Genomic DNA, 17,507 nt, shown 5'->3' on the forward strand with positions numbered 1-17,507 from the left:
TTACAGTGAGGGAGTAATGTATATCTTTGTCCATTATAATCCAACTCACTACTTTTTGAAAATATGTATTCGATTGGCACCCTGGGTCAATCTTGGGAGAAATATGTTATTTAGCAATGAAAAACAACTCTTATTAACAGAATCTTGAAATATTAAATATTAAAATATTCAAACATTAAATTTCTAATACTGAAATGGTGCTTGAATTGATGAAATTTAATGAATAAAACAATATGCCCTATAGCAAGTACTTCATAGCACATGCTGATTTGATAAATGTAATCTGGAATGAAAACACGTTAGATTCACTATCTATGATGTATTTTCTGGCATGAGCAATGGACTATTACAGTTAACCATAAGGAGCTCTAATGATCTATGTACCTTGTGTCTATTTGTCATACACTGATACATTTTAGTATTGGCAAGATCTAATGATCTATATACCATGTGTCCATTTATTATTAACTGCTATATATTAGTGCTGGCAAGAAATAATGATCTATGTACCATGTGTCCATTTGTGTGTGTGTGTGTGATTTGGATTTTTAACATAGCTTTAAAGACTTTTCAGACATATCGCTATGATGTCTGCAGTGTAGTTTTTTTTATAGTGATGTCTAGCACAGGGGCATCATGCCGCAGACACATAGCATAATGTCCCACCCAGTCATATTATCATGAGACCAGGCCGACCAGTCCTAACACTAACCTCTTATTGCTGAGCGCCAAGCGAGGCAGCTGTAGGTACAATCTTTATACGTCTTTGGTATGACTTTACCAGGAGTCGAACCCACGACCTCCCGCATATGAGGCGGTTGCTCTAACCACTAGACCACCGGAGTGGTCATGTCCATTTGTCATACACTGATACTTTATAGTGTTGGCAAGATCTAATGATTTATGTACCATGTGTCCGTTTGTCATACACTGATACCATTTAGTGCTGGGAAGATCTAATGATCTATGTACAATGTGTCCATTTGTCATACACTGATATATTTTAGTGTTGACAAGATCTAATGTACCATGTGTCCATTTGTCATACACTGATACATTTTAGGGCTGGCAAGATCTAATGTATATGTACCATGTGTCCATTTGTTATACACTGATACATTTTATGGTTGGCAAGATCTAATGATCAATGTACCATGTGCCCATTTGTTACACACTGATACATTTTAGTTTTGGCAAAGATCTAATGAGCTATGTACCATGTGCCCCTTTGTCATACACTGATACATTTTAGTGCTGGCAAGATCTAATGATCTATGTACCATGTGTCCATCTGTCATACAATGATGCATTTTAGTGCTGGCAAGGTCTAATGATTTATGTACCATGTGTCCATTTATTGTTGACATACATTTTAGTGTTGGCAAGATCTAATGATCTATGTACCATGTGTGCATTTGTTATACACTGATACATTTTAGTGTTGGCAAGATCTAATGATCTATGTACCATGTGTCAATTTATCATACACTGATACATTTTAGGGCGCCCCAAGTGGCCAAGTGGTCTAAAGCGGTCTCCGTGACGGATCACTGCCATCTCACCTCCATATTTGTGGGTTCGAGTCTCGGATTTGGCCAAAGTGGGTATGTGAGAAAGTCTGTCAGTAGCTTCTCGTGGGTCAGTGGTTCTTTCTGGGTATTTCCCAGGTTCTTCCTCCACCATTAATACTGGCTGCCATGTATAGCCTATTGTGTGCTAATAAACGGCATTAAACTCAACAACAACATTTTAGTATTGGCAAGATCTAATGATCTATTTACCATGTGTTGATTTGTCATACACCGATACATTTTAGTGCTGGCAAGATCTAATGATCCATGTACCAGGTGTTGATTTGTCATACACTGATACATTTTAGTGTTGGCAAGATCTAATGATCTATTTACCATGTGTCCATTTGTCATACTGTTACATATATTATATTTAATTTATATTTGATTTAATTTGTGTTTGATTTGATTTGATGGTTTGTGGGTTTTGGAATCTTTTTATTTTCTTTACATGTTAATGTAATGTGATTTTGTTTACTAGAAATTTGATATTTTCCAGAAAATTCAGTTTGATCCAAGATTTTCTAAGATATCTAATAGTAGAAACAGTTGTTTCTATTTTTGGCTTAGTTCCTGGCCTTGGTTGAGGGTCAAGTAAACAATTTTTTTCTACGAGTAAAATGATTGGTTCTTATCAAGGAGATACAGGAGCTATATGACTTTTACATGTAAATGTGATCATGTCATCCTCTTTTTCGCAATTAGGCATTTCCGAAATTGAGAAATACGTAGTATTAATAGTGATGTTTAGAGAGAGAGATCTCAGAGTCCGGGCTTTTCAACACTTGATGTCAAGTTGTTTTCTTCTGTTGTGACCAGTACTGAATTATTGAAATTTTTCTTCATTTCTGTTTTTGTACTCTAGAAGAATAATTCATTTTTCTGGAAATATTGTTGTATTCATACAAAACTCTTGAACAAGGACTTTTCTTGAAAATTTTATTTGGATTTCCAAGACCGGAGGTTTAATTACTATGTTTCTACAAGGAACTGTAGATGTCAACACAGTACAGGCTACAGCATACGTCAGTGCCTTCCATCTTGGATTCTTCATCGGGACTCAAACTTGGAATCATTAGAACATTTCAATATTAGGACTTCAAAACTTTTATCCATGGATTATTTTTGGATTTGATTTTGGAAACTAAGTTCTTCTATTTTTTCATTTTTACAATATTTTTGCAGGGAAATAAATTATTTGTAACATTTTTCAAAGCTTGTTGTTTTCACTCTTTCTTGTGTTACTGTTTATTCGAGCCTAAATATGTAACAATACACTGATACATTTAATGTTGGCGAGAAAGTTCAAGGGATATTGCCACTCCACTTTGTACATTCTGTTTCTAAGAAAACAACAGATTCCACCATGAAATTAAAGTATTTTAGAAACTCAATGCACAGGACAACAAAAAAAACCAACTAGATTTGAGTTTGTGAACACATGCCCACAATGCACAGGACAAAAAAGTATACAAGAAATGGAAAAACACTAATAAGGGATGCAAACACGCCTGCCTAATTTCATATGTCTCATATGTCTCTGATGGTTTTTGCGTAATCTTGCTTTAAAAAAAAGAGCTACTCAGGACATAAAAAGTACACATGATTTTATTGTCAGAACTATATCATAGCTGTTTTCAAGTAATTGTATAACATTTGTTTTTCTTTAAAAATCTAAATCCAAAAATTCAAATTCCAAAAATTAAAAAAAAATATAAAAATACAAAAATTGCTGAAAGGTTACATAAATTTAATCTGGTCATCTATATCTGCATAAAAATATGTCCAAAAATGTCATTAGTTCCTCAATAAATGCATATTTTTAAAGTAAGGATGATATAGCTCAATACCTTTCATTTCCTGAATGCTGGCTGGCACACCTGTGGATGTTCCAGTCAGAATGACACCATCACTCTCGAAAAACTCGGCAGCACTAGCCATCTCTGTCACACTGATGTCTGATGTTATTGCATGGGAACTGAAAACAGAAGGTTTACAATGAACCAAACCAGAATTACTAGTAAGCATCTGTTTCTTCGATGATATTCCTACACCAAATGTCCTTCTTGTTCTGGTTTTTGCTTTTTGTGCTTGTATGTGACTGTTGGAGTTTGCATTAGTAAAATCATATTTTTTAAAAATATTAGCTAACACTGTCTAAAGTAAAGGATGGGCAGGCCATTAAAATACATTCTTTTGAGTATTTCAACTAATTTTAATTATATAATAATTACCTGCTACTGCTGCATTCGTTTAATAGTGCTAGTCTCCAGTCCATGTTGATTATTTCCTCCTCCATTGAGCAATTAGAAATGTCATGGTCCCATTACCTACTGTTATTGCCAGCCCAGTAGGAGTCTGATGGCTTAAGAAAGCATCATGGTCTCACTGCCTACTGTTATTGCCAGCCCACTGGGAGTCTGATGTCATGGCTTAAGAAAATCATCATGGTCCCATTACCTACTATTATTGCCAGTCCAGTGGGAGTCTGATGGCTTAAGAAAGCATCATGGTCTCACTGTCTACTGTTCTTACCAGCCCAGTGGGAGTCTGATGGCATAAGAAATGCATAATGGTCCCATTACCTACTACTACTGCCAGCCCAGTGGGAGTCTGATGGCTTAAGAAACCCATCATAATCCCATTGCCTACTGTTATTGCAAGTCCAGTGAGAATCAGATGGCTTAAAAAAATCTTTTATAATGAACACATGATTTCTGTCAGTAGGGTGTTCTAGTGCAGACTGGATGACAATTGGTTAACTACAGAGTTGACACAATTAGGTCTAATGCATAAATGATTTCGCTCTGGTGTGAATCTGATTGAAGGTAAAACAAGGAGAAGGTGGAGAGAGACTGTCAGAATGCAGCTGTTATGATATGAAGACACACTGCCAGACAGCAGCTTTTATGACATGGAGAAAGACTGACAGAATTTAGTTTTCATAACATGGAGACACACTGCCAGAATAAATTTTTTTTATGAATTGGAGACAGACCTTCATAATACAGTTTTGTATTACATACAGACAGAATGCCAGAATACAGTTTTTTTTACATGGAGACAGAATGCCAGAATGCAGCTTTTATGACATGGAGACATCATGGGTTTTGATTCCCATGAAAGAAAGGTCCACTTCAGTAAGAAACTGATAAGCTCTTTTAACAATCTGAACAATCCGCCTCATGATGGTGGAAGCCAATATATCAATGGTAACTTTAAGAGCTGGAGAATAAGATGGTTGCAAACCTTTCTTTTCTCTATTGGTATAGAAAGATAGAAACATAAAGCTGAAACAGGAAAGGAGTCTTGATCATCCACAGTATAAATGACTGAGACAGAGCTATGAATTATCTTCAGTATAAATGACTGAGACTGAGAAATTTGAATCATCCCCAGTATAAATGACTTGAGACAGTGCTATGAATCATCCCCAGTATAAATGACTGAAACTGAGCTATGAATCATCTTCAGTATAGATGACTGAGACTGAGAGCTATGAATCATCCCATCTATCAATGGGGGCCCCGAGTGGCCGAGTGGTCTAAAGCGCTCTCTGTTACGGATCACTGCCATCTCACCTCTGTCTGCGTGGGTTCGAGTCTCGGATTCGGCCTATGTGGGTATGTGAGAAAGCTTGCCAGTAGTTTCTCGAGGGTCGGTGGTTCTTTCTGGGGATTTCCCAGGTTCTTCCTCCACCGTTAATACTGGCCGCCATGTATAGCCTATCGTGTGCTGAAAAATGGCGTTAAACAACAACAACAACAACAACAACATCTACCAATGACTGAGACATTTAAATCATCTCCAGTATAAATGACTGAAATTGAGAGCTACAAATCATCCCTGCTATCAATGACTGAGACAGAGCTATGAATCATCCCCAGTATAAATGACTGAGACTGAGCTAACAATCATCCCCAGTATAAATGACTGAGACAGAGCTAACAATCATCCCCAGTATAAATGACTGAGACTGAAAGCTATGAATCATCTCCAGTACAAATGACTGAGACAGAGCTATGAATGATCCCATCTATCAATGACTAAGACAGAGCCAGGAATCATCCCCAGTACAAATGACTGAGACTGAGCTATGAATGATCCCATCTATCAATGACTTAGAGCTATGAATCATCCCAAGTATAAATGACTTAGACAGCGCTATGAATCACATCCAGTACAAATGACTGAGACAGAGCTATCAATGATCCCATCTATCAATGACTTAGACAGAGCTATGAATCATCTCCAGTACAAATGACTGAGACAGAGCTATCAATGATCCCATCTATCAATGACTTAGACAGAGCTATGAATCATCCCCAGTACAAATGACTGAGACTGAGCTATGAATGATCCCATCTGTCAATGACTTAGTCAGAGCTATGAATCATCCCCAGTATAAATGACTTAGACAGAGCTATGAATCATCCCCAGTATAAATGACTGAGACTGAAAGCTATGAATCATCTACAGTATAAATGACTGAGACTGAATATTTGAATTGGAACAGGAGCTATCAACCATAAGCAACCCCTTTTTCCATGGACAAGGCATTATTTTTCACTCCTCCCTTCTAAAGTCAAAGAGTGAAGAAAGGCTGTTTTATGGGTAATGTTCTCGAAGGAAGCTTCACTCAAAGGTTCTTACTGAGATTCTGATCACAACCAAAGAACATAGGTAATGTTTTATTATTAAAGAGCAAGATGCTAGTCTCTGGAGCTTAAATTACTTGATCAGTTCTGAAAGCTGAGGGTCTCAACCTATAGAAGACCCACAGAGAATTTAAGAATATTGGAGAGGGTTACTCTGTAGCCCTTAATGAAAGATACTTAGCAGTCTTTTTCCTCAAACACAAAGAGAAGACAATCTGCAACAGCAGGGGGGGGGGGGGGAGATGGGATCATTGCATTTCCTGCTGTACCAATTACCAGTTGTTAACTTTGGAATCTGGTTGCCTTCTAGCCTGAGCAATGCATCTAGCGACCTGATCAAAACCTGATCCCTGTTGGACAGATCATTTAAAATAGACATGAGGGTGAAGTCTACCACTGGCTTTCATCACAGATGAAAATCTGCTCTGATCAGAAACATCTGATTTTTCCACCAACTCAGATAGTCATGCAAGCAAATTTTAAGTACATTATTTTTCTCAGAGAATACTTACCCAATCATATTATTTTAGGAATATTAGCCTGCTACCTCATGAATCCAGCCCTACTAAAAGATGAATGTCTTTTCTATATGTACAAAGGGCAATAACTTGTGCTCATTACCTCCCCTTACCAAAGCCAGGTGTAGCTACTTTTTAGCTGAGTGATATACTAACGAGGATGGTCGGGATGGTTTTTAAGTAATGTGATAGGGTAAGTATTCTCGGAGATACATAATTTACTTAAAAATTTGTTTTCTATTTCAAATACGTTCCCCAATCCCATTATGCTAGGAGAATAGGTTATAGGAAGAGGGAATGTTAAGCATCCAACCATTACTACTTGGGTATCTTTATAGTGAATGATGGTTGGATTCCCCATGCAAACGATAACCTGTTCTCCTAATTACACAAGCAATACAGTCTAGTGTCATTTGATCTGTGACCCCTACATAAGGTTTAAGAAGATAATTATTGAAAGTGACCGCTACATAAAGTTAAGAATTATTGAAAGTGACCACTACATAAGGTTAAGAATTACTGAAAGTGACCACTGCGTAAGGTTAAGAAGATAATTATTTAAAGTTTTCATCATACTCATTGTGTGTTGAGTCCCAATCTGGGTCTACTTGCAGCTTTGGAGAGGTAGCATCAAAGACTCAATTATATCCCTTTTGAAAATGTCACCAGATCTCCTTTGTGGATAAGCAGTGAACATACAGAAGTCTGGCATTGCTGGCTCAGTGCCTGGCAAATGATGCTGGCTGTATAGAACATGGTCCAACTATAATCGGTACCAGCAGCTCCAAGGGCCTGGCTGGACAAACAGGTTTCTCACTTAAATCTCCATCATAATCAAGGTACATCACCAATGGTACAGCCTGACAAGCAGATCTGTCACTAAGATCCCCATAAATCAGAGATGCTGGACTATTTCAATGAAAAGGTTCTCATGTTGGTTCACCAGTGACTGTGTCATTGTATTATGCACTGTATCCAATGGATCAGGTACAAACCGCATGTATTCTGATTTACAGGCCCAAAGACCATACTCAGATATGCAGGGAGGGGGTACTTAAGCCCTCTGAGCTGCCTAAAACTAGGGGTATAGGAACACTTCCCCAATGTGTCAGAATTGCAAGTGATGAACTAGTTGGCTGGACTGTCTTCTCAAAAGGTCTCCAATGCTGAATGGCTGGTGATGGCTGGTAATGGTGTGATGGTAAAATGAGTTAGATCCACTGGATGTAGTACAAACCCAATGCATCCTGATTTGCAGGCACAAGCTCAGACATGCTGGGGAACTTATGCCCACTGGGCTGCCTAAAACTGGGTGACATTCCCCCAATGAGTGAAAACTGCCAACAACTAACTTTAGGTTGTCTGTCTTGACTTATTCCATCTTTCTTTCCCTCTAATGCCTTATGGACTATTGCTTTGAACTTCTGCATTTCATGTATTTAGTTGGCATTTCTACTGAAATGACACAAGAAGGGAAAACTAAGCGCAGATTAGCAATGCAGCATGTTAATAACTTGCTAAAACCAACTTTGTTGCTAATGGAATAAGCTAAAATAGTCAAAGTTGAGCTAACTCGTAATTATCTTGCCTCATATAATGTGATCTTAAAAAGATGGAGTCACTAAATCACTCAAATATGGCAGATATTTGTAAATATAATGTATAAAACCTGCAGCAGACACAAAAGGTACATTGGCTAGTTCAATTAGAACACCAAAATGGCTTGGACTGTTCGAGGTTAAACTGTATGATGTTACAAGTACAGCAGCGATGCTAAAACTAGCTACACCTGGCAGTGGAAAGAGGAGGCAATAGGTACGAGTTAATGCTATTTGTTTATAGGAGATGGATGAGACGTTTTTCATCTTTTAGTAGGGCTGGGATTGTGAGGAAGCTGTCCAATATTCCTAATGTAATATTACTGGCGAATGTATCTGAAAGAAAAATTTGGATCCTAAGCATATGCTTTAAACATGTACTAATAATGGTAATAAATGGATCTTCCATGTGTCAGTATTAACGTATTAGTGTTTAACAACTTCTCAGCTCAATAATGGCTACATAGTGCCAATCTAAAATAATGTTCTAAACATGTAAAAATGATGAACTGCAAAAACACTATACAAAAATAAAGCCTTCAAAATATATGTAAACATGAAGTACTATAATATAAAAGATAAAAGTTAATTCAATCAAATGTAATTTTTTCATATAAATGGAAAGGCAAAATAATTAAATTCCTTTAAAATGTATGGTTACAATTTTTTTAAAACATAAATTGCATTTCCTCAAGTCATTTTGCAACACCGATACAGTTTAAACTGTTCAAAGGATTAAGCAAACAAAAAGCAAGTAATGATAGACTATATAAAGACTCAAAAATCCTTTGGATGTTTTATCATTTACAAGGAAATTGGCAATAAACTATTTATTCAGTAATTCCACCAGCTAAACTGTCCACCGAAGTATATATTTCATTTTTCTGACTTCTCTTTTCTTTTCTATTACCTTGCCTTCTTGCAAAAAAGTGTAGATTTTATGAGGTTACCAAGACAGATACAGGATGCAAATCAGAAGTTCAACATTATATTTAGTCGGGACGAATTAGGTATTTTTCTGTGGATTGCACAGAAACATTGTGTTAAAAATCCAATATCTTTTAGTCTTTAACTCTCCCTTTGCAAGATTCTAAAAAAGACCCAAAAAGTTAGCACCATTTTGGAGTAATCCAATAATATGTATCAAAATTTTCATTTCTGAGGGCAGAAAAATGTGGGCAATGCCTTTTTAAAGAAAGAACCAAAACACTTTTGGTATTGGAATTTGGTATCTGAAAGTTATTTAATTCAGACGATAGGAAACATGAAATTGATGAAACAAAAGCTTATTTTCTCATGTGATCAACAGACTCTAGCTTCTGTTGTCCTTTCATATTAAATTTAAGAGATGCATCTAGATTATTTTTCCAAACTAATTCTAGTTCTATATTATTAACCTATATTTTCTTTAACAGATCATAAAACTATACAGGGCAACTGTCAACCTTTTGTGAAGTATGTACAAAATTTGTATCAGGGAACAGGTTGTGGTGCTCAGTGTTTATCAGTCTAGACTGGAGAAATTTATATTGTCATCAACCTGACTACAAGATATATCATCCATCTAAAGATGGATCCATGAGCTTCAAAACAGTGAAAGGGGTATCTAAAGATTTTTTTCTGGTTGAGGAACCGTAACTTTCTGCACCTTTTCAAAATACTGTAACAGAGAACAACTTGGATATAGATTTTGCACCGTCATATGTCTATTTTTAACCATTTTCTTTTCAACAATTTTTGTATGTAACATCTGTAATTCAACTTCACCTGTGTTTTTTCTTGATATCAGTAAATATCTGGATGTGCTCGGCCCCAATCTGTTTCCTGTAGCGGAGTAAACTTCCAGCACAGGCATTCATTATACCTTCATCAGCAATATGGCTGAATACAAATCCCTCAGCTCGTATGTAGTCCAAACCTGAAAGGCAGAGTTATTTCCCTTACAAGTTATTGACCTTGTACAAAAAGTTAATTACCTCATTAATATAATTGTCACAGTATGTCAAAGGTAAATTTCTTATGAAATCTTACATAATTAAGCAAAAAAATGCATGACATTATAAACATTTCAATAATTATGACAAGATACATTGGAAAGGAGAACAACTGTTGCCCTTGAGATAGGTAGTACACAGAAAACCTACAACTTCATATAACTAAAGTTTCATATTTTTGCAGATGTATACAATTATATGAAGATGTGAAAGAGAGATGATACTGAGATACAGATCAAAATGTATATTTGAGGTACCATCTAATGAAAGAACTTTTGGGTACAGAACTTGAAGTAACTTGGGCTGTTAGGAAAACAATATCTAAGAATCAAAGATAAAACTATTTCCTCTTTTAACTGCTGAGAGAGTGTGTGTGTGTGTGATTTGGATTTTTAACGTAGCTTGAGCAATTTTTCAGTCATACTGCTATGATGTCTGCAGTGTGGCAGTTTATAGTGATGTCTAGCACTGGGACATCATGCTGGCAGCATGATTTCCCACCCAGTCACATTATCCTGACACTAGGCTGACCAGTCCTAACACTAACAGGCAGCTGTTAGTACCATTTTTATAAATCTTTGTTATGACTTGGCTGGGGATCAAACCCACAACCTCCCGCTCTAACCTCTAGGCCACTTGAGCAGTTTAACTGCTGAGTACTGAAACCATGTTTAATATACTTAACAAAGTCCAACACATCAAAACTTGGAAACAAAACTATCTTTTATGTTCGATTTAACATGTTCACACAATACCTGAACAAGTAGTACAAACTTCTTTGTCATGACTTATGGTCTTGGGCGTTATATTATTGATTACTATCTCTAAAACAAATTCAAGATATAACCAGATGCTAAATCTGGACAAATCTTTAAACCTAAAAATAATATTTTGGGGAAAAAAATGAAGTAATTGATGTGGTATTTTCGAAGTGACTTGGTGCAAAAAATGTGTATCCAGTCCATAGGATCAGTTGGATTTTTAGCTATATCAAGTAAATTTAATCAATAAATTGTTTACTTTGTCAGACTTGAAGTGAAAAATAAATAACAGCAAATTGTTTCCGAGACCACTCATGAATCTAGAGCACAGTAATCCGATCTGCCATGACAATGTTGTTAATAGTTCAGTTTTATTTTATTGCTGTGGCTGATATGACAATCCTGTTAATGGTTCAGCTCCATTTTAATGCTGTGGTTCTATTTTAATGCTGTGGCTACCATAACAATGCTTTTAATGGTTCAGTTCTATTTTAATGCTGTGGCTGCCATGACAATGCTGTTAATGGTTCAGCTCCATTTTAATGCTGTGGTTCTATTTTAATGCTGTGGCTACCATAACAATGATTTTAATGGTTCAGTTCTATTTTAATGCTGTGGCTGCCATGACAATGCTGTTAATGGTTCAGTTCTATTTTAATGCTGTGGTTCTATTTTAATGCTGTGGCTGCCATGACAATGCTGTTAATGGTTCAGTTCTATTTTAATGCTGTGGCTGCCATGACAATGCTGTTAATTATTCAATTCTATTTTAATATTGTGGATGCATTTGATCCAGTAATCCAATGATGGAAGTATTTTTTTGCAAACCTAAGTCTATGAGCACCTGTACTTTGGATATCTAACTTCATTTCTGGAGGCGTAGTATAAGTTCTGATGCTGGTGCTTCAGACTGGCTAAGACAAATAATTGATGCTGACACTGACATGTAAGCAGTTATCAAAGCCGGGCTACAATAAGATGGGGATTGTGATACTTGTTGTTGTTGTTGTTTTAGGGTTTAATGCCATTTTTCAGTACACGATAGGCTATAGATGGCGGCCAGTATTAATGGTGGAGGAAGAACCCAGGAAATCCCTGGAAAGAACCACCAACCCTCGAGAAGCTACTGGCAAGCTTTCTCACATACCCACATAGGCCGAATCCAAGACTCGAACCCACGCAGACAGTGGTGAGATGGCAGTGATCCGTAATGGAGAGTGCTTTAGTCCACTTGGCCACTCGGGGCCCCGGATTGTGATACAGAAGCATGTTAAGCAGTTATCAAAGACTGGCTTAGATACAATGGGGATACTGAAAGACATGTAAGCAATTATCAAAGCCAGGCTACAATATGATGGGGATTGTGTTACAGACATGTATGCAGTTATCAAAGACTGGCTAGGGTACACATTGGATTGTGTTACAGACATGTAAGCAGTTATCAAAGAGTGGGTACAATATGCTGCAGATATGGATGGAGGAAGAAGAGAAAAAGTTAGAAAGCAACAAAGACAATTAAAATGGAGAAACACCATTTGGCATTGCATTGTTTAAATGACTGGACAGCCCTTGACAATGTCGGTTCTGAATGGGTCCTTAGGAATGTCTGTGGTAATTATAGCCTTTGAAAATGTTGGTTCTGAATGATTCCTTTGGAATGTTTGTAGTGACGACAGCCCTTGACAATGTTGGTTCTGAGTGGGTCCTTAAGAAAGTCTGTAATGAAGACAGCCATTGACGATGTCAGTTCTGAATGGTCCTTTGGAATGTCTGTAGTGAAGACAGCCCTTGACAATGTCGGTTCTGAATGGTCCTTTGGAATGTCTATAGTGACAACTGCCCTTGACAATGTTGGCTGTAAAGGAGTCAGTAGAGATGTCTGTAGTGGAGACAACCATTGACAATATCAGTTCTGAATGGGTTAATAGGAATGTCTGTAGTGAAGACAGCCCTTGACAATGCTGGTTCTGAACAGTTCCTTTGGAATATCTGTAATGAAGACAGCCCTTGACAATGTTGGTATTTAATAGTCCTTTGGAATGTCTGTAGTAACAACAGCCCTTGACAATGTTGGTTCTAAATGGGTCAATAGGAATGTCTGTAGTGAAGACAGGCCTTGATAATGTTGGTTCTGAATGGGTCCTTATGACTGTCTGCAGTAAAGACTGCCCTTGATAATGTTGGTTCTAATTAGTGCTTTGAAATATCTGTAGTGACAACAGCCCTTGACAATGTTAGTTCTGAATAGTCCTTTGGAATGTCTGTAGTGAGCACAGTGCTTGACAATGTTGTTTATATATGGTCCTTTGGAACATCTGTAGTGCATTAAATGCATGACCTTACAACATATAATAATACAAAATTACTTGTCAAAATTCTCAAACCACACCAAGTATTGAAATCAATTGAAGTGTTATGCACCCTAGGGCAATTCAAATGGCAATGTCATTTTTATAATATTATGAAGGTATATACAAAAATTGCTAATTATTCATCTATCATATAGATGGGGTGAGAAATATACATAAATGTAGTTGAAATGTATTGCCCTGGTGTGATAAAACTCTACAGAATTGATAAATGGTGAAAAAACACAAGTGGGTATTTGCTTGTAAGGTCTCAAAAGAAAGCATGCTTCCTAGACTGTAGTAACTAATGAATGGATGGAATTTTGCACCAATCTCTCTATCCATGGGTTGACAACTCTTGTCTGACTTCCCCTCAATAAACAATGTTGAAATAAAAAGAAAATAAACAAGATGAATTGTAATTGCAAATGAATATAAGCACAAACAGCTAGATGCATAGATAGACAGATTCTAGATGCACAGATAGACAAACTCTAGATGCATAGATAGACTCTAGATGCATAGATGGACAGACTCTAGATGCATAGATAGACAGACTCTAGATGCAAAGATGGACAGACTCTAGATGCACAGATAGACTCTAGATGCACAGATAGACAGACTCTAAGATACATAGACAGACTCTAGATGCATAGACAGACTCTAGATACATAGATAGACAGACTCTAGATGTTGTTGTTGTTGTAAGGTTTAATGCCATTTTTCATCGCACAATAGGCAATACATGGCGACCAGTATTAATGGTGGAGGAAGAACCCAGAAAAATCGCGGGGAAAAACACAGACCCATGAGAAGATACTGGTAAGCTTTCTCACATACCCACATTGGCCGAATCTGAGACTCGAACCCACACAGACAGAGGTGAGATGAAAGTGATCCATAATGGAAAGCACTTTAGACCACTCAGCCACTCAGGGCCCCTGACTCTAGATGCACAGATGGACTGACTCTAGATGAATAGATGGACAGACAGACAACATGGCCTGATTTAAAATCTGTTTTTTCTTCAAAAAGCATTTAACATAAAGGTTTATTCTTTACATCCCTAATGTCATATATTTCATATATGTAACACAAATGTTGAGACAAGACATTCCTAATGTCACAACTGGTAAGACAAGATATTCCTCATGTCATCTATTTCAAACGGGTAATACAACTGATGAGACAAGACATTCCTAATGTCATCTATTTCAAACAGGTAATACAACTGGTGAGACAAGACATTCCTAATGTCATCTATTTCATATATGTAATATAACTGGTACGACAAGATACTCCTAATGTCATCTATTTCAAACAGGTAATATACACAACTGTTGAGACAAGATATTCCTAATGTCATCTATTTCAGACATATAACACAACTGATGAGAAAAGACATTCCTTATGTCATTGATTTTATACATTTTCAATTAAGTCTTTAGTGTGCACATAAAATGGGTCAAGAAAGAGTCATCCCTGCCCACCATCTCCAGTCCATCATTGTATGAAGAACATCAAACAATTTTTCAAGTGAGATGGCTACATCAAGGACTGGAGAAATTGTGTGAAGTAAGCGAGTGAGATGGCTACATCAAGAACTGGAGAAACTGTGTGAAATAAGCAAGCGAGATGGCTACATCAAGGACAGAAGAAATTGTGTGAAATAAGCGAGAAGACTATTAGTGTGTAAAGTAATGACATGTCCTCCCCAGTCATCCTAATTGTTATTAACATCCTTGATATGTTCATTAACACCTTATAAATATGTATAAACTTTCAACAAACCTGCCGCTAAGGCAACTGCCAAGGCTTGTTTATTAGCTCCTGCTAGGATCTGCACACCAACTGGTCCATTTTGAAAGACATCTTTGACCTCAAAACAGGCAGCTGTCATGGCAGTCACAACCTCTGGTCCAATCTGGGCACCAGGAAGATATGGTATATCATGCATGTTTTCAACAAGGACAGAATCCTGAAACAAAAAAAGAAAGCATTCTGCAAAACCTGGTGCCTCACTTGCCTCCAGGTGTTCAGCAGAATCCAGTGTTACACCTGTATCCAGGTGTTCAGCAGAACCTGGTGTCTCAACTGTGTCCAAATGCAAGTAAGTATAACCTCAGTATTAGACTTTCATAAACTTTAACATTAATGACACTGATACAACAAAGTTTTCTGTACAAGGAGGCAAGACAGACACCCATAGTAATATTATTCCAAAGTTTCAGTTGAATACACAGTCAGGTAATGTTGATAATGTGTGACAATGGAAATGTTTTAAAAAACAAATCTTTAACATTATTCACAATGATGAACCAATCTGTCTGCTTAAGCAGGCAAGACAAAGAAGGTGAGAACTCTTAGCTTATCAGTGTAAAGTCTTTAGATCCACAGTAATACTATGCCAAAGTTGAAATGAAGTAACTGATGTTTAAGGTGGCTGACTTTTTAAAAAAGAATTATGCAAAATTTGAACATTGTTGATGCCACTACTGTCAGTGGAAAAGTCACTACTCTATCTCATCCTTGCTTACACTAGTGAGACAACCTTTCTTACACTGATGAGATGACTGTGCTTACACTGGTGAGACATCCAAGCTTTCACTGGTGAGACAACCTTGCTTACACTAGTGAGACATCCAAGCTTACACTGGTGAGACAACAAAAGAAAAGAGGCAGAGCATTATCATAAACCTCACATTTGAGATGAGATGCAAATAGGTTTTTATATCATTACATAAATTACACTTGTTGCTAGATGTATTTTTGGTCAAAGACAACATGGACTGCAGCATATTTAATTAGCAATGTGTGAGCTGTGGAAATAACTGGAAGTTTGAAAGAATTTCTCAACATCAGAAGGTGTTTTCCTACTAGGCTGAAAGTAGTCCATGTTTTTGTTCAGCAATATATTTTACAAGAATGATCATGAAATGAAATGTATATTTCTGGGAAAAACTTTCTTAAATATTTAAAATCTATCATTAAAAAAAAACTTGTGGAACCAAAGGTAAGTTTTTTCTTTCTTCATTGGGCATGTTTTTAAAGGTCAATAGTGAATTCAGCACTCCCTCACTGTAATGCCATTCATTAAAACTGGATTCCTGTTATATGGTGAGCATGATCATGAATCCAATTTCATTAAGTAGAAGTATAATTATATGCAACATCAACATCAAACCTGTCCAAACAGATGCCTTTACATAGTGGTCACCTGGTCTCAACAGCCATTCTAATTTCCCCATTCAAATTTCACATATAACAATCATGTATATAATGATCAGTTTCTTTCCGCAGTCAGCATCCAGGTGTTTTCTGATCAAAACAATGGTTTCTCACTGCTTTAAGTCATCAATGGAGATATGGACATACCAACTAAAATTTTGCTTTAGATAAAAGGCATATCACATAAATTGATGCGTAAATGTTCTTATTCACATGTGATCACAACAGTCCAGTCACACTGTCAATGTAATTCAAATGTGTCAATATGTCAAATTTGAAAACGAGGCAGTTTAATCATTAGGGAATAAGGTCAATGCAATTCATTTGGTGGATGGTGGGAAATGAAAGAGCATAAATGTGAGTTGCCTTTTGTGCCAGTGTGACAGATATAGTTCCATATCTTCATTTATACACCTCTGAATTAAAGTGATCTCTGAGGAAGGAGTTTTTTTTATATGAGATATTCAAGTTCAATTTCTTTTCATTACAATCAATTCAATGTTTAAAATCTTGTGTGTAATGGCAGGCAAGGTTTCAGTTCATGTTTTACTAACAATAGCCGTATATGGTTTCTTTTTGTTCCCTATTCATCACACGTCTCTCATATAAGCCAGTGTCTTTTGATCTCAATGATTCGAGCAACCGGTTAATCCTGATATAGATTTTGAAGGGTGAACAGCTAAGGCTATTTATACTAGCTGGTCAAGTATCTAAGGCTATTTATACCAGTTGGTCAAGTATCTAAGGCTATTTATACTAGTTGGTCAAGTATCTAAGGCTATTTATACCAGTTGGTCAAGTATCTAAGGCTATTTATACCAGTTGGTCAAG

General features: G+C 36.7%; 1 protein-coding gene across 4 annotated transcripts in view; it reads right to left on the reverse strand.

The window, feature by feature from the left end:
• The window catches only part of LOC149782630 (uncharacterized protein F13E9.13, mitochondrial-like), a 69,557-nt gene that overhangs the window by 39,661 nt on the left and 12,389 nt on the right, over positions 1 to 17,507 (reverse strand). For 3 of the 4 annotated variants that reach the window (XM_089934115.1, XM_089934114.1, XM_089934116.1), the window contains exons 3-5: positions 15,240 to 15,426; positions 10,113 to 10,263; positions 3,422 to 3,549 (exon numbers count right to left, since the gene is read on the reverse strand). In XM_089934115.1, the coding sequence (XP_089790241.1) occupies positions 3,422 to 3,549; positions 10,113 to 10,263; positions 15,240 to 15,426 (466 nt within the window). Of the gene's footprint in view, positions 1 to 3,421; positions 3,550 to 10,112; positions 10,264 to 15,239; positions 15,427 to 16,008; positions 17,344 to 17,507 lie in introns of those variants that run through there. The other variant, XM_089934117.1, reaches the window with a different exon arrangement.

The sequence above is a fragment of the Sinohyriopsis cumingii genome, chromosome 15 (genome assembly GCF_028554795.1).
Source record: "Sinohyriopsis cumingii isolate HCF-2022 chromosome 15, ASM2855479v2, whole genome shotgun sequence".
Classification (NCBI taxonomy): domain Eukaryota; kingdom Metazoa; phylum Mollusca; class Bivalvia; order Unionida; family Unionidae; genus Sinohyriopsis; species Sinohyriopsis cumingii.